This window comes from Aulostomus chinensis, chromosome 18 (genome assembly GCF_037954235.1).
Source record: "Aulostomus chinensis isolate RoL2024-O1b breed Wild chromosome 18, RoL_Achi_v1.0, whole genome shotgun sequence".
Classification (NCBI taxonomy): Eukaryota; Metazoa; Chordata; class Actinopteri; order Syngnathiformes; family Aulostomidae; genus Aulostomus; species Aulostomus chinensis.
This window is the reverse complement of record NC_141337.1, coordinates 1381029-1401908: the sequence shown is the minus strand read 5'-3', so window position 1 is coordinate 1401908 and position 20880 is coordinate 1381029. Positions and strand designations below refer to the sequence as shown.

The 20880-nt window shown below is 45.3% G+C and overlaps 1 protein-coding gene and 1 long non-coding RNA gene across 3 annotated transcripts in view; one reads left to right on the top strand and one right to left on the bottom strand.

Moving 5' to 3' along the window:
* LOC147244551 (uncharacterized) overlaps positions 1-20880 on the bottom strand; it is a 34853-nt gene that overhangs the window by 1354 nt on the left and 12619 nt on the right. Inside the window, exon 2 of the long non-coding RNA XR_015110062.1 lies at positions 8560-8623. This is a non-coding gene — a long non-coding RNA (uncharacterized LOC147244551). The remainder of the gene's footprint in view (positions 1-8559; positions 8624-20880) is intronic.
* The window catches only part of shisa6a (shisa family member 6a), a 66956-nt gene that overhangs the window by 34494 nt on the left and 11582 nt on the right, over positions 1-20880 (top strand). The window contains exons 6-7 of one of the 2 annotated variants that reach the window (XM_086185143.1): positions 19688-19750; positions 20493-20513. In XM_086185143.1, the coding sequence (XP_086041269.1) occupies positions 19688-19750; positions 20493-20513 (84 nt within the window). The remainder of the gene's footprint in view (positions 1-19687; positions 19751-20492; positions 20514-20880) is intronic. The other variant, XM_086185144.1, reaches the window with a different exon arrangement.

Genomic DNA, 20880 nt, shown 5'->3' with positions numbered 1-20880 from the left:
ACTTTTGGGGTTAAAAGCCAGATGTGCAGATTGCAAAGCCTTAAAAAACAAATATGTGGCTCCCTTAAAAAAACCTTCCCGACCATGGAGTGACAACACAATACACAAACAATAGAACAGATTTGTGTTGAGTCGCTCAGAAACGCTGAAAACGTTCCACGACGACAGAAATGTTTCAGGTCAAATTCCAGAAGGAAACTCTGATGCAGAGCGCGGTGATGTAACGGGGGCGTGTCTTCAGCCGTCTGGGATCTGTGGCATGTAAACAGGACTAGGACGGAATATTCTGTAAGTAAAAACACCTTGATTGAAATATTTCTTATTTGGTCAACTGGTTCCAACTGTCCCCTCAATTATTCTGGTCTTCGCTCTTACTCCCACAATGTCAGTATTCTGACTAAGCAGTTGCTATGGGTCCAGAGGGAATGTTCCATTCATGACCTGGTTTATCTGCAGCGGGCTCATTCTGACCAGTCACGCCATCGTGACTTGGTTCAACTGAATGCTCCCGCTGGTCACGCTGGATGCTACTGTGAACCAGAGCTGAACCAGAAGTGTTCTGTTTTTGGGGCTAAAATGAAAGTGTTTGTGCTTTGGCCTTTGTTAGCCGTGAGTCTCCGTTAGCGTCAAGCTAAGTATCCATGGCTGGCTCTTTCTGCAGTCACAAAGAAAAACCACAGGAGGGAAAATAAACACTTTTTTGGGTGAAATATCACTTTAAACCTGAACTAAACCTCAGAAAATGGCTCTTTTTCTGCTTTAACAAGGGTCCTGTTTTGTCCTTATCCACCTTGTCCAAAGTGCTTTTCACACCCTTGCTTGACATTCACAGGCTGGTCTTGTGAGAAAAGTCAGAGTAAATAAAATGGTGGTTCCAGCAACATGACCCGAGAGTCACACCTGCTTGGGCTTCAGTTCTGGACTTTTTAGTTTTGAGCTCAGTTGATGCTCTCGTGGAATCTTTGCGTTGCTTTTTGTGTTTCTTGGTATCTGGTGGTGCGCCCTATTCTTTGGGTCGGGCCCAACTTCCTGAGAAGAATTCTGAATTCGGAGACATATTTAGCAGGATTTTCGAAAGAAAGCAAGCTGCACCTTCAAGGTCCTGTCCAGAGGCCTCCAATTATCAAGCAGACACAGGTGTACTGTCCTTTTTACTTTACAATGCAGCACTGACAGCAGAACGACCTTTCTAAGGTCTAATGAAACAGCGCGCTTTGGAGACATTCTCTCTCGTATATCTTTTATATATTCTCTTCTTTGGTTGCAGCTCTGTGAGGAGTCATCTGGACAGGAAGGACGACTGACAAAGGGACTTTTGGTGCGTGACGAGTGGTCTACGGGCCGCACATGAGGAAGATGTATTATATATATGAAGCACATGCGGTCGGATGGGCGCTGAAGCCTGGAATGACTCAGACTGGTTTAAATTTCGCCGTGTCTGGTTTCTTCATCGCTCCCTCGCCGTCTCCTCTCACTGCTTCCTCCCCTCAGTCCCTCCAACGGATAAATTACAAATGATAAAAGTGCGTTTTGCATCCAATCTGCTGAACACAATGCCACCGCCTTCAGTAATGAGGTCATTATTATGCATATCACAGATATCAAGAGGAATGAGCTTAAAAGCTTACACGTTTAATTGATTATGGCACGCAGGCAGCCACGGCGCTCGGTAAAAGAAGCCTGTTTTCTTGAAGGTCGTGATATTTGAATGACATATTCAGGGTTCTAATTAAACACTTTTGCTTCCATAAATAAATGAATGTCATGCTGAGGTTCAGCTACGAAGCAAACAGCTACCTGTTATTCGGTTACAGCTGAGAGCGTCACTTCAGAACAGAAATATACTAAAAAACAGGAGCAGCAGAGAAGTGACGACCCTCCATTCCAGCTGATGTGCTTGCATGTGCCAAACTTGATCTACGCCCCTGTGAGAGCTGTCTTGTTATCAGTCCCTCAGAACACGCGTGTTGTTGAGATGGAGGGTTTACAGCGGCACGCTGAGTCTTCTGTTACCTGCGTCTGGATGAGATTACAGGTCCAAACATGACATTGCTCAGTCTTCAGGGCAACGACACATGAGAGGCTATTTAGGTCATGGCTGTTGGAAAGCACATGGATGTGAATTAGACCTTCTGATCCGCTGAGTCACAGTTTGACCGGTCAATTGTAACATCTGGTTTGGAGTTTTTGCTTCAAGACAAGTTGCATGCATCTATTTTAGGGTTGAAAGGATCAAGAGTGAAACATGTAAACGACATGCAACCCTGCACGTGAGCGCTGAGCATGAGACGCAGTCACGGGTACACAGAGACGAAGAAGACGCCAGGAGCATCCCGAGTCCACAACCAATTACGTGCTGAAAGAACTCGACATACACAGCCGGAGCTCTACTACAAGCAGCTGTTGCTTTAGCAACAAGTCGCCCCCACAATCCTGTTTAATCCCGACTGTGAAGTTGTGTTTGTGGACGGTAATCACTGAGGCCCCGCCCCCAGAAACACGGGAGTATACAGACAGCGAATCTGCTCTGTGCTGCTAAAAGTTGAAGCTGATTGACAGGTGGATGTCAGGATCTTATTAGCTGAGATGACTGTTGTTCAGTGACCAGAACACACGTCATATGTAGTTTTAAGGGAGGAAAACCTTTTTAGATAACAGAGTACAAAAGGACCTGATGTCAGGTGAACGTGACCACCAATCTGAACTAAAGGAGTCAAAGGGCATTTTTCATTCCAAGCTCACCTTATGACCTTCTTTAAAGTACAAGCACAGATTTCCATGGATACAAAATGTTTTGTTCCTGGAGAGGTGAGGGAGGGATGATTAATCTGCTGGAATGGTGCAGCCACAAAAACAAGGAGATTAGAATATTTCATACACGGCTGCAGAGGAGAGCAGGGAGAAGTAAATAATTCATGTGTGATACCATCAGCCTGTGTCGAGAAACACGGCCGTTCCCAAATCGGACTTTCTGGTGGGAAGGAACTCCGGCGCAGCTTTGCTTCATTCTGGCTGCTTATTTGTTCCCAGCTAACAACCCAGTTTTCTAGCGGGAATAGTTTGGAAGAAAACCAAGAGTTTAAGGCCTTAATGGAGACAGAGTTAATACACGCAACGTTATCACTTGTTTTCCGTTGGCTGAACAAGGCTGCCGTTTTGGCAACGATTCAGACTGAGAGAGAGAACAATTTAATTTTAAGTTTCCAATTAGCTGAATCGATTCCACGTTGGGCTCAGTCACCAGAGACAACCAGCACAAATAGAAAAGGAGGTGATTTGGTCTCTCCTAATATTTGGGTCAGCTGTGTCGCCTCACTTGTTAGTTCCATTTCAGCTTCAGTTTGACCACGCAGGCATCTTTTTATTGGAAAATGGCCTTTATCCTCCAACTGGTCATGCTTCTCGGAGCAATATTAATGTTTTCGCAGCACAATAGTTAGAGTAGGGCAGCGAGGTGATGCTGCTTGTATCATGCAGACAATTACCTGGACCTACAGGAGCCACGGAGATCATCATGACTCACATTCGATTAGAGCAGGCTTCGTTCACCGCTCCCCGGGGCCACATTCATCTTGTGACAAGTCACCAGATATAGACGGTAATGGTGACAAATGTGGCCTGCATAGTTCAATACTTTACAGCTTAAATTTGGTCCTCCTGTACGAGGCCGCTTCATTGCCCGCATTCATTATAGGTGCTGGACAGAACTGATAATGCTGCGAGAACTGAAAGGCACTAATTTAACAATATGCAGGGCTCCTCTAATCCCTCGCCGGTGAAACGGACCGCCCTGTTTCAAAACATCTCCACTGCAGAAATAACTTGGCTGGCAAAATGGAAAGTAGAAGCTAATCTGGTTCTGTTCTGTAGCTGCTCATTCATCTGGGTCACCGTGCGGCAGGTGAGCTGATGACATTTCAATCCTGATCCCTCGCCACGCCTTCTCCATTATCACACCGTCCAGTCAGCTCAGTCCTGCGGTGGCTCCTGGTGGTTTATGTAACGTCTTCGCGGGCAGGTTCGCCGTGCAGCCTGCTACACCCCGAGCCTGGTGAGCTGCCCTAGTTAAACGGGTATTTTAAGACTTCCCACACGGGTTCATTTGCCCTTGTCTTCTTCTCAAGTTCTTTTTCCTTCTGAAGCATCATTTAATGTCACACAATAGCGACGCAATCCATCAGTGACAGTGAATGACGACATCCTTTTAGTTTCTACAAATTCCTCGGACCACAAGTGGACGGTTTGGCTCATTTTAACGGGTCAAATGACCTCTTCCCCAGCTGTCAGGTCTGTTGCCCGTGCCCTCCAAAACATAAGTGATCAACTACAATCTGAAGGTTCTGGTTCCACTGCTCTATGTTCATAAAACTTTCTTCCGTCCTGCAGTACTGCTTTGTGACTGCAGAATGCGGAAAGGGCCAGTCCCGTATATTTAGCTTCGTGGAGAGTGACGGCTAACGACAGCTAAACGCAGCAGCACAGGGCTGACCCCCCCTACAACTGAGCGCGTGCAGCTCAGTGATGATGTCATCGTGCTGATGCCAGCAGGTGATGCTGGAGCTTCAGAACCACTCCCAAATATCCATGGCTCCTCACACAGGACAGGAACGGTTCACAGCTCGCTAACAAACACGCAGAGCAGCTAATCAGTGCAGATAAACCCTATTGGTCAAAGTAGGAAATGCAAGCAAGCTGAAGTGAAATGTGAACAGACAGCACATTTTTTATCTTTTTCCCACTTCCATTTTATTGAAATGTTTTTTCTGCTGATAAGCAGCTTTATCATCCAGCTGGCAGGTGTTGATCTAATCTGGTTTATTCTGGTCTCAATGACTTCACACAGCTTCTGTGCCATCCACTCTGAGTGATGCTCTCAGTTTCTTGGAGGAACCGGTGAACAGATGATGTCATGATGTTGCCCAGCAGTGGCTCGCAGTCAACTTTTCCAACATATCACCATTCCTTAATCTTTTAATGTGCTTCAGATGAATGTCATTCCAGTAACGCAGCTTTCAAACATCACTGGAGTTACTTTAATGGCTTTTGCTTGACTTTTGGAGAAATTCAATTAACATGATATTATTTGAAATCGTCGTTCCCGCTGTGCAGAGTTATTTGTGCTTCTCTCTGTGACCACACATACCGACTGTGGCTGGCTTGGCTCCAACCATGATCTCCAGTCAGCTCTCATTCATCAAGCGCTGCACTGCAAACGTTTGGGCTTGATTGTTTTAATCTAGCAAGGTGATAATAGGTTTCGGACTGAGTCAGCAGGAAAGGAGGTACCTGCCACTTCATAATGGAGCCTCATTATTCCACATAGCGTTGATCAGCATTTCTGGAGGGTTGGTTCATTTTGCAATTAAATTAAGATCTCATCCTCCCACTATTGTTTGAAGAGCTTTCGTTCCAGTTAATCGCTGACCTGTCAACTTTAATGGGGTAGGCTTCTCTCATTTCTCTGGCACAGTAGAATAATGCAAATTATTATTTTACAAATCTGAGCAAATGAGAGGAATCCAACAAAAACATGGAGCGAGGAAATTATACAGGCAAAAGTAGAGTAGAAATCAAGACATGAAGCTCAGGGGGAAATGGATGTGACTGTGACGCTTATTGTGTTTAAATTATTCAGCAGCACAACAGAAACAACATCCATGTGGATCAGTTGGCTCACCAATCTCTCTCACACGTGAGCATGTCAGGCATTTTTGTGGTACAACGGGAGATTCGCATTTGGGAACCTTGGTTTGGTTCTGAACTGAAGTGCAGTACTTGTAGAAAAAGTGTCCCGTCAGTCTTCGTCACTGCCACCGTGTTCCCAGGGTTCCTGTCAGCTCTGTCACTGCCCTCCTGTTCGTCAGTCCAGTCTGTATTTTAATCCTGCTTGTTTTGTCAGTGATTGTCGGTTCCTGATTGTTGAGCTCTTGATTTGTTCAGTCAATAGTTATTTTAGTTCCTCATCGTTGCCTGCTTTGTTACTACATCTGGATTCTGCCTCCACAAACCTGACAAGTTGTCCCATTGCATGAGCGACACCATGCAGGGCCACTGCTTCTGCCCATGCAAACCTACTCAATAATGCAGATTTTAACAAACACTCTCCTTCTCACCTCCACATGAAAACATACAAAGAGCCGAGGCAAAGAAAGAGGAACTATAGCTTTCTGTACACGTTGTTCATTTATAAAACACAGCGAGCTTCTCTCCAGCCACACTCCAGCTACACTCCAGCTCCTGTTCTGACATCAGGTTTCCTTGTCAGGAGCAGCAGGAGACTGAATCACAACATGGATTCTAGTCATGCAATGCCCACTAGGATTTCATCTCCCAGCAGTCATGCCCCTGCAGACGGATGTGTCTGGCACCCAAAATGAACAGAACAGCGAGAGGTGGAGAAACGAGGCACTGCAAAGGCTTATTAGTGCATCACTCCGTCTTGTGAAAGGTGTCTGGATGTTGTTTCTTCCCATTGTTGCAAAGGTGTGTTTTCCCACTCCCTTGCACCCCAATTCCCTGAGCCTTCTCGTTGTTATTTAGTTTTCAGCTATCAGGCACCACAGGTGCAGTGTCTTGTATGAAAAGTGATCATCACACTGTTTTAGTGACAGAGCCTGCAAACACCCAGTGGATGTCTGCCTCTCTCCCCTCAGACTGAATAATGCATTTAAGGAAAGAAAGGGAAAAAAATGCATATGAAAAGTCAAGCAGAGTCTTCCTGGTGCTAATTAAAAACCAAAATGTTCCGGAGAGCAAGAGACATGAAAGAGAAGATCAAAATCAGCTGGTGCATGTTCACCGACAGCAGGAGGCCTCCGATGAAAGTCGAGAGGTAGCAGGAACTTCTTTTACTCCACCTGAAGGTTCCTCTAAAACACCACATGAATCTAACAAATTGTTATTTTATTTCATCTCCATCTGTAAATGAACGTCCTGAGGTCTCCGAGTGTACAACCTCCAGTCCCGCTCCAAGGAGTTATTCAACCGAAGCCGACTGCCAGTTTCTGAACCAGGAAGTCTGAGTATTTACTGCCGATGTACTTGGTGTAATAAAAACCAAGCATTTCTTTTTAAGGAGTGTTTTGAAGTCGTAGTTGGCAGCTGATGCTGGTGAACCACCAACAGCGGTCCTTAAAATCAACCATCAACTACAGCAGCTAGTTGGCTGTGCAGCAGCTAGTTGTTGCAGCGACCTGCTTTCCGTCCTTGTAGGGTGCCGACGCAGACCTCCAGACATTCAGGCTGACAGAAACTCCACAAAGCTGTGGAGAAGTTGACTCAAGGGGTTTAGAAAGAACTGAACTTATTCACACCCCCAACTGAAGGATTTGGACTCAAATCCATCAGAGTGACTGCAGTGAGCCTGCACCATGATGCTGGTTTGTGGCTCTGATTTCAGCCCGTCAGGCTGCTTCCTTCTGTTTATTTCATACTTTAAAAAAAGAGCCACAATATTGTCAGCTCAACCTCCGACAGAGAATCAACAAACCTTCTCCAAATCAAAGTAAAATCTCTAAAGTTTAAGGGTTCAGAACCTTTAAAATCATGTGACGAGCAACAACAGATCATCGATCAAACAATAAAACTTGTTTCAATGTGGGGAATGTGTTTAGTACAGACACTGTATGTCAGAAAAAAGAGTCAGTCTATGGAAGAGTAATGAAGAAATGTAAATCCTCACGTTCAACAAATCTGTTCAAATAAAATTGAGCGATACAAGAGGTTTGAGGTTATCAGCTTTCTCTTTATCTTCTTCTGTTTTGTATTTTAATTTGATATATTTGATAATCAAGTCAAAAAACAGATGAGATTTACTTCCCTCTCCACTCCTTCAAACAGTTTCTCTCTTCAACTCGTTTCCTGCCTTCACAGTCCAGATATTTCACTTATCGTTTGCTATCTTAGCTTGTTTGAATCAATAATCGTAACGGCCAATGGCTCCGGAGTTTAAACCCGCCCTCGTGCCTACACAGCAGCTCCAACTTGCTGGGCCCAGTTTTAGACCAAGTCTCAGGTCTACAGTTTCATCCTGGGTTTCTCGCTGCTCCTCTTCACCTCTTTGATGCCGCCTGGTCTAATAAAAGTCTGGTTTCACCTGTCCTCCACTCTCACCTGTATTTCTCATTCCCTTTGTGTGGAGGAGTGGGATTTCTTCACCTGAGCGTATGACTGACCACCTCCTCTGCCCTTCTGTGTCCACTGACCTCCTCCTCCCTGGTACAAACCAGACGGCTCTTCAAACGCTGCCATACAAAGCCTGACAACCACGCCAGGCTCATACACATTCATTCTCTTTCATCTGCAGCCGCTCACCTGCTCCTTATCTGGCCTTGTTTCTCTCCGTCCTATCTGATCTCAACCTCTCACTTCACATTTGGGAAGTATTACACTGATCTCTCTCTGATTTCACAGCTGTGAGAAAGCGAGCTCTTTCTCATACACTACAGGAAACAGGAGGCTTTCATTCATGGCTTCATTCAAGATAAAGATCCTGAAGATTCCGATTGTGAGAAAAGTGTAAGAGACATTTGAAGAGTAGGTTTTCAGTAAGACTCGTACCTCCTGTTCTCTGAGGCTGCACGATTCCTCATCACTGCCGCTGTCGGGACCATTGAATCAGCAACTGTGGACACACAGACGAGAAAAAGACAAGTCAGGTTACGGTCCTCCAAAAGTAGTGCAGTTATTCTCATAGAATCCTCGACTAAAAGTACAAATACACAGATAGCCAGTGAATAAAGTGAATCCTCATCAGCGTCCTGTATCCCTCATCCCATCTCCTCGGGTCTCTTTTTCTTCTTGTTGAGCTTAGAACATGAGCATCTGTCTCAATATGCAGTTTCACCTTTTTCTTGACTTTTATAGCTTGTGAGTTCGCAGGCTTGCTCAGAAACTAATAGACAGCTTTTGAATAATTTGGTGGACAAACAATATTTAACTTTTGGAGGCGACCTGGATTGAACTGCAGACCCTGAAGACGGTTTCTGGCAGGCTACAGATATTCAGCAGTATTTCCTGGATTTGTCAGAGAGAAAATTCAGTCAAACTTATTGAGTCCATGTGAAATGCTGGAAAGAAAGTTTCAGCTTCCAGAAATAAGACAGGCAGCATTCTGGAGCCGTGACCAGGAGGATGGATGTTCTTTACCACGACTGATCTCCAAAAGATACGAGTTTTAAAGAAATTGGTTTAGCTCATGTATCGGAATGGGAGAGACGGTATGGATCGTGTCCGGGATCGTATTCCGGAGCTTTTTTTGGCAGATAGGAAAAACGCGTATGAGAACAGATTCTGATGATATGACAGTAAATCTGGATTGTGTCTCCACGTAGCTTCCTTTGCTGCTTGCTTCAAGAGTTTCAACCAAAGGGTTCTGATTTCAGTATATCAATTTTCCACTGAGACTGATAAATCATCAATACAGTCATCAATCATCAATACACACACATTCATGAACATGCACGTGTGTGGAGGCGCGCCACCTGCCGGCTGCATTGTGAATGAACTCTGGCGTGTGTGTCAGGGCTGTTGCTGCACATCAGAGGAGAAGCTGTGCCACTTTGGTCAAAGCTTTAGGTGAGTGGCTTCACCCCTGCAGCCGCCCTGCAGGTACGTTAGCAGTTCAAAACAATCCAGAGGCACTTTGGGATGGAAGCCCAAGTTTTAATAAGCAGTCTGCCTGCGTACCTGTTGAGCTGCAACCTGGCTACGGGGCATGTTTGACACAAGGCTACACAGAGCGAGCAAATGTTCTTAACACCCTCACCCTGGGGCTTCAGGCAGCGCTGATAAGAATTAATCAGCTCAGCAGGGAGAAGGGACACCAGCTTGATTATATCTTAAATGTATGAATGCACAATCAGGCTGTCACTAGGTGTTATGAAAATGAGAATTGTGGCATTTATTTGAAAACATCCCCCTGTTTTGAAACCATTCTTGACATTTCAAAAGTCCCACCTCGCACCCATTTTAACGAGTGCTGGCATTATCACTGGAGTGTTCATTTGAGATTCTTATGAGGACCAGTCGATATGGTGGGTGACAGCACCTAATCAATTAGACCGGCGGCCTTTCAGACAGAGTGTGACGTTGCTGTCGCTGCCGTCGAGACCGCAGATCATCCTCCGGCTCTTTGACGAGCTGCATTAATCATAACTCTCCTAATAAACACGATTACACAAATGCAATAGCAGCGTCGCTCAGTGCACCACCCTGCAGTGTTCCGCCATCATTAATTAGCATCATCATCCCCAATTGTTTACTTGTTGCCAATGATCATTTAATTAGGTAACTTCAGACGGAGGATTTCAATATTATGGACAGATAATAGCAGGATCAGTGGCAAACAGCTCTTGAGGCTTAACTCTGTAGGGCCCTGCTAGTATCAATCATATTTATATGTAAATAGATGTAATTATCTGTTCTAATCATCACATATTACGAGGCAGGGAAGAAGGCGTCGCTTGTTGCGTTTATTCAGTGAACGTGCCAGAAGTGTCAAGGAGACAAAGGCCCTGGAAGACGAGCGGCGCTGAGCCAGGAAATGATCCACTGCCTGTAAAATAACTCCAACCCTCCTGATGAAAAGCTCTGAGGAGTCGCACAATGGCCAGACACTGATGTTGTTTCTGCTCTGTTTGGCTCCGGGAAAGAGAGGAGACCCCATGCATCGGCACGAGGGAAAATTCCTCCTGCTTGGATTTCATCAGACTCAGACGCCGTCCACTAGATTCCCAGCATTCTCCCGCACAGCCGTGTCACGGAACGGCTAAAATTATATTATATATATCACGCAAGATGCAGGGAAGTACTTTTACCCCCAACACATTCTCATTTTCACAGCGTCAAGTTACTGTATAACAGTGCCAGCTTGTCTAATAACCAGGCTTTCTCGCCGCTCATCAGGAGGTGCAGTGGCCCCTCAGCTCATTTCACTCTAACATTATTTGTGTCTAAATCAAATTAATTTGTGTCAACACTGTGATTTGATGAGGTTTAGGCACAAAACTACAGGTCTTTGTTAGGGAGCCACCGAGGTTGCACATACACGCATGTGCGTTAAGGTCAGACATGTCCTGAAGTCCACCGACGCCAGCAGAGCTGAAGCCACATGAAGGTTTGCAGACTGAACATTTCACCTTTCAGTGGCTGAAAAAACCCTTGCTTTTGTTAGTCAACAACAAAATACAAAGTCTTGCCAAGTATATTTGTCTGATTTTGAGTCAAAAATATCACTGCATTTTACCTATCAAGATCACCGTGCGAGTGCTCAGGTGGGTGCACCTACACTTGCCTCCCAGCCGCTGGACAGCCTGGGTCTTCTTTTGAGGAGTGGTTCTGTCACCAGCTGCCCTCCGGATCTACGGATGGACGATTTGCCAGGTTTTCAGATGAACTCTTTTGGCTTTGAGCAAACCAAACTAAAGAGCCTGAATATTTCTGTCCGGCTGCACCGCTGAAGATCTCAGTTTCACATTTGGTCGAGTGTCAAAATCCATCAGTCTGATTCATTCATTTGAGCCAAAAACAACAACTCGATATCAAGTTGCAGGGAAACGAAGGTTGCTGTGGTGAGCTGAGCTCCTGAGCTTGTCATCAAAGTCACGACTGAGGCTGTTGCAAAATGATTACTTTAAGTTGTGTGACCGCTCCCCGATGGAAAGTTTGAGGAGGCAGATATGGGGGGGGGGGGTCCATTAAGTGTTTGAGTTCTGATGACATCACTGGTGTCCTGACAGAATGGATATATTTTTGGAGAGGACTACAGTTTTTCCTTGAAATTCATCAGACCCAGGAGAGTTCAAGTCTGCAGGTATTTGTTGCTGCAGTTAAGAAGCCACAAGGTCGGCCTGGGGGGGACAGGTCTTCTGACTGGAAGAAGCATGTAGGGGGTGCACGATGTGCCCGGGCGCGGTGACACACAATCCCTAATCAATAACAGAGAAACAAAGATCCTGGGCCTCGAGGGTGGTGGTGGCGAGTCGTCATGCCTCGCTTCCCGTTTCTCTGCTGTCTCTGGGAGGAGCAGGAGGCTGCCTCCAGGGCCGCCAGCCCACAGATCTGTCAGAATTATAGATGCCCCTGGAAGAATGGCACCTTTGTACTGTGGACATAAAAAGGAACTCCTCTTCCTCAGAGGCACAGGATCCATCAGGTGAACTTCCAGTCTAATCAAACTCTGAACTAAAACCAGCAACTCCCCACACTGAGCTAAAAGTCGGGAACATTTACGTTCCGGCGTCTCTGTCAGAGATGCCGGAGCTCCACTCATAAGCCATTAAAGGGTTGTAATTTTCTGGTTTGTGCCATCCTCACAAAGCTCGTCTTTCTCCTCCACTCAGTCGTTTCAACAGCCACATTATCAACAGTTGCTCCGAGCCAAACAACCAGCGATAATTATGGGAAGACATCCAATGTGATGATGGAAAATAACCTCGTGGATAATTCCATTTTGGAAACACCACTGCCTTTACTTCACATCGAATGTGATTAGTAGGTCTTAAATGCTTGCTGTGTCTACACTTCGTTACTTCGGATATTTTTCTGCTGGAGACTTCTTATTTTCTGCCACTGACGCTTCAGCGGTGCTGCAGATGTCTCTAAATGGAAAAAATGTGGAATCAAAGTTCAAGAAACATAAAATAAGCGAGTCATTCTTGATAAGAAAGTAGACAGAGGTGAGAAACAGGAAACAGATACACAAGCAAAGAAGACAGAACTAAAAGCAAAAAGGAGGATACGGTTTTCAACCATATAGAACCACAATTATTGTTTCACAAAGGAGAGGGAAGGAAAAAAGCAGGAGGACTGTACACACTGAAGCATTTAAGCTAACTGAAGCTAGCGCTGCTGTATTCAATGTCAAAGTGGTCTCAATGATGACAAAAGTTGACCAAGGACAAACACACCATCCGCTCCGTCTATGATATTCAGTTAAAAGCAATAAAACCCCTGGCCTGGATCTTCAGCTTCCTGTTTCTACATCAGCAAAGGATCAGAATGGGCTCACTGGTACCGGGTCGAGTGATGCTGCACCGATCTGGATGAGGTCACGCTGCTCGTCTGGGCCAGCCACGGTCTTTCACTCTATAGGTGTAAATCCAGGAGTTTATGAAGCACCGTCATGGTTTTTCTCTGTCTTCTGTATTTATTTCAAGCTGAGGAGCTCCAGAACAACAGCACAGTATTTATTTATTGATGATGCACGCCCTGTGCAGGCTTGGTCTTGGAGCGATGAGAATGTACTACAGGTTCAGATTCCTGTCACGGAGCAGGTTTCCCTATTTTCTGCTTCAACATGGATTCCTGTGACTCTGGAGTCCCGTATTCCACGGCAAGGATAACGGCAGCTTTGTGTGATGTTACTTCTGACATATCGAAGAAGACATCAGATAAATCTGTGCTTATCCTTGTTAGTAAATCACAGACTCCTCGGCGCTGAGATCCATCTCCACTGGGTAAGGCTGCGTGGACGACACTTGACGCTGCTTGGAAATGGGTTCAAAACAAAATAAAGTGACTTTCTTTCAAAGCTACAGCTTGTGAGATTGCAAATTAAACTAAATTTAGACTCAATGATGTGATAAGTTGGGAGTATGATAATGAGATGAGTGCACCAAGTGGAAAATGCTACCAGGAAACTATACATTTAATTAAAACATCTAATATACTGAAATGTGCCACTAAGATGCTCCAGGGAAATTAATCAAAGATACGATGGCAGAGAATGTGGAGGAGGTGTCAACGAAACACAAATGGGTCATCACAGAAGGTCAGTCCTGTCTCCAACAGGGCACAAGAGTTTTCTTATAAAAGTTCAGCATCACTCTGACAGAGGAAGAAGCTGTTGGCATCAAATTCAAAGTTGAAATGACTGAACTCATCTGACTGAAGACTAAAACTCTAAGCTGATTGTGTCCATCTCTAACAAATGGAAGGTTGAACAGTGAAACGTGGGGGAGGTTCAAGACGACGTTATTACAAATGGAGCTGGGGATTCATTCAGAAGAGATGAGAGCTACAGGCCGACTCTTATCCATCATGCGAGACCATCAGGGAGGTATCTGATCATCCAAAAATTCATTCTGCAGCCTGACAAGAGCCCAAACATTCAGCCGGAGTCATGAGGGACAGTGGAAGTCCAGCACGGGACGTGAACCCTCAGAGTCCTGATGCGACAGCCAGAATACCACAATTCAATAGTTTTTCTCTGGGTCACCAACCTGTCAACCACAGTCAGACTAACAGAAAGAAATGGAACCAAATACAGTGGAAGTACCTGAATCGTGACGCCAGCTCCAACAGAGAGACTCTGCCTCTCATCATGAGCAACCATCTGGAGCTGTGACCCTCCAGCCTTATTCATTCAGACCATCTGTCAAAATCAGTTTGTCAAACAGATCATTTCATGTCACACCCATCGTTTGCTCTGGTCTGAATCAGCTGATGAGGCTGGTTACATTCATTTCCACACAAAACCTGAGAGAAGCAAATGTGGTCGTCACAACCGTCATGAGAACAATCACTGTTCATTGGTCAGAAGTGTCCAGGGCAGGAACAAGTCCCAGGAAGGAGGGGGGCGCGCATCTTTCTACGACTGCAACTTTTTTCCTGAGTCCAGAAATGAAAAGCACACCTGGTGACAGGAGCTGTTGAGCTGCCAGCGACCAGAGTTGGTTTGTAGCAGACGGAGACATGCTGAAGCAGTGGTCCCGGTCTCGGATGTGGAGCTGCACTCGCCGCAGTAGTTTAGACTTTCGTTGTAAAGTTTCACTTCAAATTACTGACAAACTGAAGCTGCTGCCAGCGTCTCTGACGGGTGACGGTGTTTGGAGGCTGTTCAGATCCTGCTTGTTCAGTCATTCAGGTTGGCTGCATCTCAGGCCAATTACAGGTTTAAATTCTGAAATAGTTCAGAGGAACTTTCCCTGCTCAGATGTACAAGGTTAAAACGAGGCTATCTGTCCCGCCAGGTCCACATGCTCCCCCACTCTGCCAGTATAATGACATAGCAGGAGCTCTCTCCGTAGCCAGCGTCTGTCCGTCAGCTTCCCCCAAGCGAGGCGTTTAAAATGGATCTGGGTCACAGTGGGATCCCCTCTGTCCACCCGCCGGAACCTGGAAGCCTTCAATTCATTAGTGACAGCGCGACTCCAGCCAATCCTCTGAGTGACACACTTCCCTGTCAGCGAGAGCTGCAGCATTACGCATCCTCACTAGGCAGGTATATTCTACACTTCACATATGACTGAGATCGGTGTCACACGGACCCGAGGTGGCAGCGCGTCAGTTGGAATGATTCCAAATGATATCTCGACGAAGAAGTCCCCCGACGTTCAACCCACTTTCCAGGTCACTTCTGCAGCGGCTTCAAACTTCAGCCACTGAGAAAGCAAAAACAGATGTAAACACTGTTTAATGTGTTTCAGAGGCCGCCGTTGGTGTCAAGAGATCGTATGTTGAGTACTGGTTGGCAGAGATGGGGCAGTAATGAAGTACAAGTACTTTGTTACTGTATTAAGTCAATTTGTCAGGTATCTGTAATTGACTATTTTTCTGACAACTTCTTACTTGTACTACTTTTACTACATTTGAACACAACTATCTGTACTTTGTGTTCTACATTTTATGATAAGACTTAAGTTTTGATGCCCGGCAGACAAATACAAGGTAAAACACACAAGAGACACAGATAACGGTTTAGTTTAAGATTCCTTTGTACTCACTCATGATTGAAAGGGGGCGGAGCATCAGCATGCGTGACAACATGGATGAAAATTAAACGCCCAACATGGCAGGCGGAACAGAAAAAACACTCAATACTTTCTACGGACTTACTTACTGAATTTCCCTCTGGGCTCAATAAAGTATCTACCCATCCACCCATCCACCCATCCATCCATCCACCCATCCATCCACCCATCCATCCATCCACCCATCCACCCATCCATCCATCCAGCACATTCAAGAGCCTGTACTTCTTTACTTCAGACATGGGCTAAATCAGTACTCCTCTTTTTCAACAAATTTCTTCAGTTTGTACTTCAATCATTATTGTGCACGTTTACATCTACAAAATGTTGCTTGCTGGTTGCTCCGACTAGAGAGGAACAATGTTAGGTTTTTGCAGATATTTTACAGCTGACTTTCAAAAAAAAGTGTGTTTAGGCCAGAAGAGCAGCAGGGTCTTTGGGGGTCCTTGTACTTTTGACATCATTTCCCTACATTGTCTTCAGATGTGGCTTTTACAGCAGCTGAAACTCAGGAAAATCTCCTTTTGCAAGCGAGTGCTAACATTTCAAGGCTTGTTACAGGGGAAAATAAATACTGGAAATATTTCATCAACAACCTACATGTTGCAACGGCGTTGAGTTGTGGTGTAACAGCGGCGTAAATGCAATCATACAAGAGATTCATCAAACTGTCTGAGGTGTGACTTTAACTCCCCAGGATGAACTCGCCTCTGCAGCTCTCGCTGGGATTTTCTAATGAAGTCAAAACTCATCATTTGTGGGCTCTGGGTGCTGTGTTGGTTGGTTGTTATGATGATGATGATGATGATGATGATTGTGATGATGACGATAGTGATGATGATGATGAATTCTCTGGAGGGTTCAAAGGGTATGATTTCATTTCTGTTATGGCAAAAGTAAAGTCAGGATTTACTGAGGGAGACACATCCATTCCCGCTTAGGGTTAAGGGTGGGAATCAAGCCTGTGAAAACAAGCGGTTTATGAAAGAGGACCATCCGTCCATCATCCATCCATCCATCCATCCCTCCATGTTCCCCCTCTTCTCCTGTTGAGGATGGTGGGGGTGGAGCCTATCCCAGCAGCCTTCCCCCTGGACAGGTCACCAGTCCATGGCAGGGCCAACACATAGAGACAGACAACCATTGGCTCTCCCAGCCACGCCTACGGTCAATTTAGAGTCTGGATTAACCTGGTCCCTCTTGATGTCTTTGGACTGTGGGAGGAAGCTGGAGTACCAGAGAGAACCCAGCAGGAACAGGGAGAACATGGAGACTCACCCAGAAAGACCTCGTGCTGCAGCCGGGGCTCCACCCTCAACCTTCTTGATGGGGGGCCACCGTGAGGACCACTGCTCCACCGGGCCGCCCGAAAGAGGATCGAATTATTTCAATTTCATATTTTAGTTTTGTACACACAGTTTAAATCATCCGGCCCCATCTCCCCCCATCGTAGACAAATGAAAAACTTTACAATCCACCTCCAGAGCTGTTTTATGACCAATAAAAGGCCAAAACTGGCACTTGCGACAACAAACACACATGAAGTGCATTGCTAAATCACACACACACACACACACCACACACACACACACACACACATCCCAGAATGGGAGATCACCCCCGAGTCAACCAGCCTCACAGGGTGATCAACTTCTGAACCGGGGTTAAACACTCGTGGTACGTTTTTATGGGTGAAATTTATGTGTCATTTTGTGTCTCTGAGGAACGACAGAGAGCGTTTTTCCACCAGAGACAGTAAATGGTTGTGTTGGTGTCAAGGTCACGGCGGGGTCGTCTAGCTGAGCTTCTCCAGCTGATATTATTGTTCCCTTGATTAAACTCCTGTGATTGATAAAAGCATAAAGCTGCAGGGAGGCTAAAGCTGTGATTCATAGCTGTGGTTCCTCACGACCATTTAACATTTGTCTTTTCCAGACTTTAATATCAATTTCAGCCGAGATTAATCAGTAATTTCGTAGTAAGTTTGTCTGATTACCTCCGTACTGCCTTAGATCTCAGTAACATTTGTCAGAAATGTCACATCCACCCGCTGGGAAACCCCCATCATTGAAATACAGCGTTGATCTTTAACTGACGCCGGCCCCCTGTCGTCAGCTCAAAGCTTTCTAAGGAGCTCTTGTACATCGTTTTAAGGTATCACAGCTTTGTTTTTATGGCCTTGAGCACTTTTCAAGGATGATAGATGAACATATTTAAATGCAAATAAGTTGCAGCAATCACAAATCTCGGCTGCTCCGCTGTTCAGAAAATCTGTGAGTAGTTGAAAGATATCTTCACTCTCTGAGTGCTGTTCATCGACGGAGGTCTGGCGTTACGTTGCTCAAATAACGCAATATTAGAGCAACATCCAATGAGTCCCTCACGGCGAAGATGGATGAGTCTTAGCTGCCTTCATGTTCCCGTATAAAGAGGCTACAATCAATTATTCTGGCAAAGCAGCGGCACGCCGTCAAACACGGGACACGTCTACCATCTCTAAACAGAGCAGTGAAGGTTCACTGATCGTTTCAGATGCTCAGCGCTCAGGCAGAAGAGACCACCGTGATGTGGATTCAGTCTGTGGACCATTGTGTTGAAGCTTCGTCTTCAGGGACAGCAGAGTTTAGTTTAGTACTGATACTCAGATGTTTAGCACGTAAGAATTAATTCAATTCGAAGAAATGAGACTAAAATATTCATCAACTAAAACTAGACTACATGAATATCCATCCATCCATCCCTCTTCTCCTGTTGAGGGTGGTGGGGGTGGAGCCTATCCCAGCAGCCTTCCCCCTGGACAGGTCACCAGTCCATGGCAGGGCCAACACATAGAGACAGACAACCATTGGCTCTCCCAGCCACGCCTACGGTCAATTTAGAGTCTGGATTAACCTGGTCCCTCTTGATGTCTTTGGACTGTGGAGGAAGCTGGAGTACCAGAGAGAACCCAGCAGGAACAGGGAGAACATGGAGACTCACCCAGAAAGACCCCGTGCTGCAGCCGGGGCTCCACCCACAACCTTCTTGATGGGGGGCCACAGTGAGGACCACTGCTCCACTTCGCCACCAGACTACATGACTAAATGACTAAAATCCATGTCAGGTGACCAATAACACTCATGAGGAAGCTGGATTTGTGACATCACAATGTTCCAAGATCATGTGACACCATCTTGTCAGGCTTCAAGGTGCATCAAGCAATTCACAGTTTTTTTTACAGACTGCAGTTCAGGGTGATCATCTAGGAGCTTTGAGAGTGAACCTGAAGTTCCTCCAACTGCAGCTCCTTGACACACCTTGCAAGTGTGGTTCAACTTTGATTCAAAAGGACAGTGCAATCCCTTAATTAGGGCCTGAGCCCGGCTATTCTGTTTTTTGCATTTATGTTTTTAAACCCAGTTATAAAAATAAACCTTGGATTAATTATGAAGACTCAGTTGAAGCTAGTAGTGAGCCTCACATGTCTTTGTCTTGGTTTGTGGTTTTATTTCGTTACTGGTTAGTAATTTTACATAATCAAACGTGAACCAGAACATGGAAAGGTGAACCTTGTTTTTTTAAATTTGAGAAATAACCTGTAGATACGAGCTTTCCAACCCCATCTTTTTGTTTTCTCTCAAAGTGGCTCAAATGTTGATGGAATAATTGGAGTTAATACATGTAAAGGTCATCAGTCATCAGTCATGCTTCTTTCATGTTATAAAGCACTGAATACAACATTTAAGAAACAGGATTACAAGCGTAAATTCAGCATCTGCAAAAATTAAAACCCAGTCAAAGGTGTTTCAGAGATGACGTCATTGGTTAGGAGGGTTCATGTGGTAAAAGGAGTCAGAAACAATTCCACCATGAATCTCTGAAGAGCACGTAGATCACGGAGCGCCACCTCTGCATCCTCTTGACATTCCCTTGACATGTTGTTCTTTTTGGAATAGGAAACCACCACCACGACTACCAGCACAGCCACCTGGACCTGACGGTGCTCACACCTAAACTGGGTAAGAACAGCCACCCTTATACACGCCAGCAGAGCAACATCAAGTTTTACGCAGCCTGCTCTCAGTTTAACGATGGTGATTGACCTGATTTGACTCCCCAAAATAACACGCTGCACCGTCTGCCTCCAAATGAAAGCCAGCCAAACAGTCCTTGTGACAGACTCTTTCAAATTGCAGGGGAAATTAAAATCTGGGGAAATGAAAAAGGAGTCTTGGGAGAAAATGAAAAGTCATAATCAAAGGATCATCTGTGCGGTTTGCTGAAGTTATTGAAAATGCAATTACTGTTATTCTATTTCTCCCAATGTGATTTGGTGTGAAAGGAGAGGAGCGTTTAGCAGGGGATTACTCTAAATGACAATGAAATTAAACAATTAAAGAGGGAACCAGCATCCAAAAAAATAAAAATTGCAAAGGCTTTCAAAGTTAAATCGGCGAGATTGTCATTGAGTTGTTTGACCATTAGCACGGCGCTACTTTCCACATCCTGCTGGTGCTCGTCTGCCTCTTACGCAGAACTGGGAAATGTGTTTCAAAAGTACTTTCAGGACCAAATAAAACTCTTCAAACAGTGCTTTTGACATCTATTTAGCTCCTGGCAACGATCGGGGCTGCTGCATAATTCAAGAAGAGGTGCAGGTGGAACCACGTAGCTTTGATCAAGGGCAGCCGTTAGCTACCTACAAACTTACTGTGCTCATTGATTGTCATTGATCCTTCTTTTCTCACTTGGATTTGTTAGCCCACAGACAAATGAGATACGGTAAGTAATACACATACACATTGTGTTTATGTGTATTTTTTCTTCTCACCTTTTCTCCCATGTTGAATTATTTACATGCACACTGGGGGTTGTACCCATTTTCTTTTGTTTTGTGCCTCAGTGTATTGTTTCAGTCATTCCTGTCCATGGCCTTTAATTTTCCCCATCTTCACTCCACCTAGCTGGCTTTATCTTCAAACCCTCTGACGAGTGTCTCCCCTCTACACCACATGTTCCTGCTGTTGTGTGTGCCTGTCCTCCTTGCTGCAGTAGTTGCCCAGGCCTATTTTAAAATCCCTGCCTATGTCCCGCTGCGCCTCCTGCCCCATGACTGGCTGTCCCACATACTGAAGCCCAGGAGCGCCGT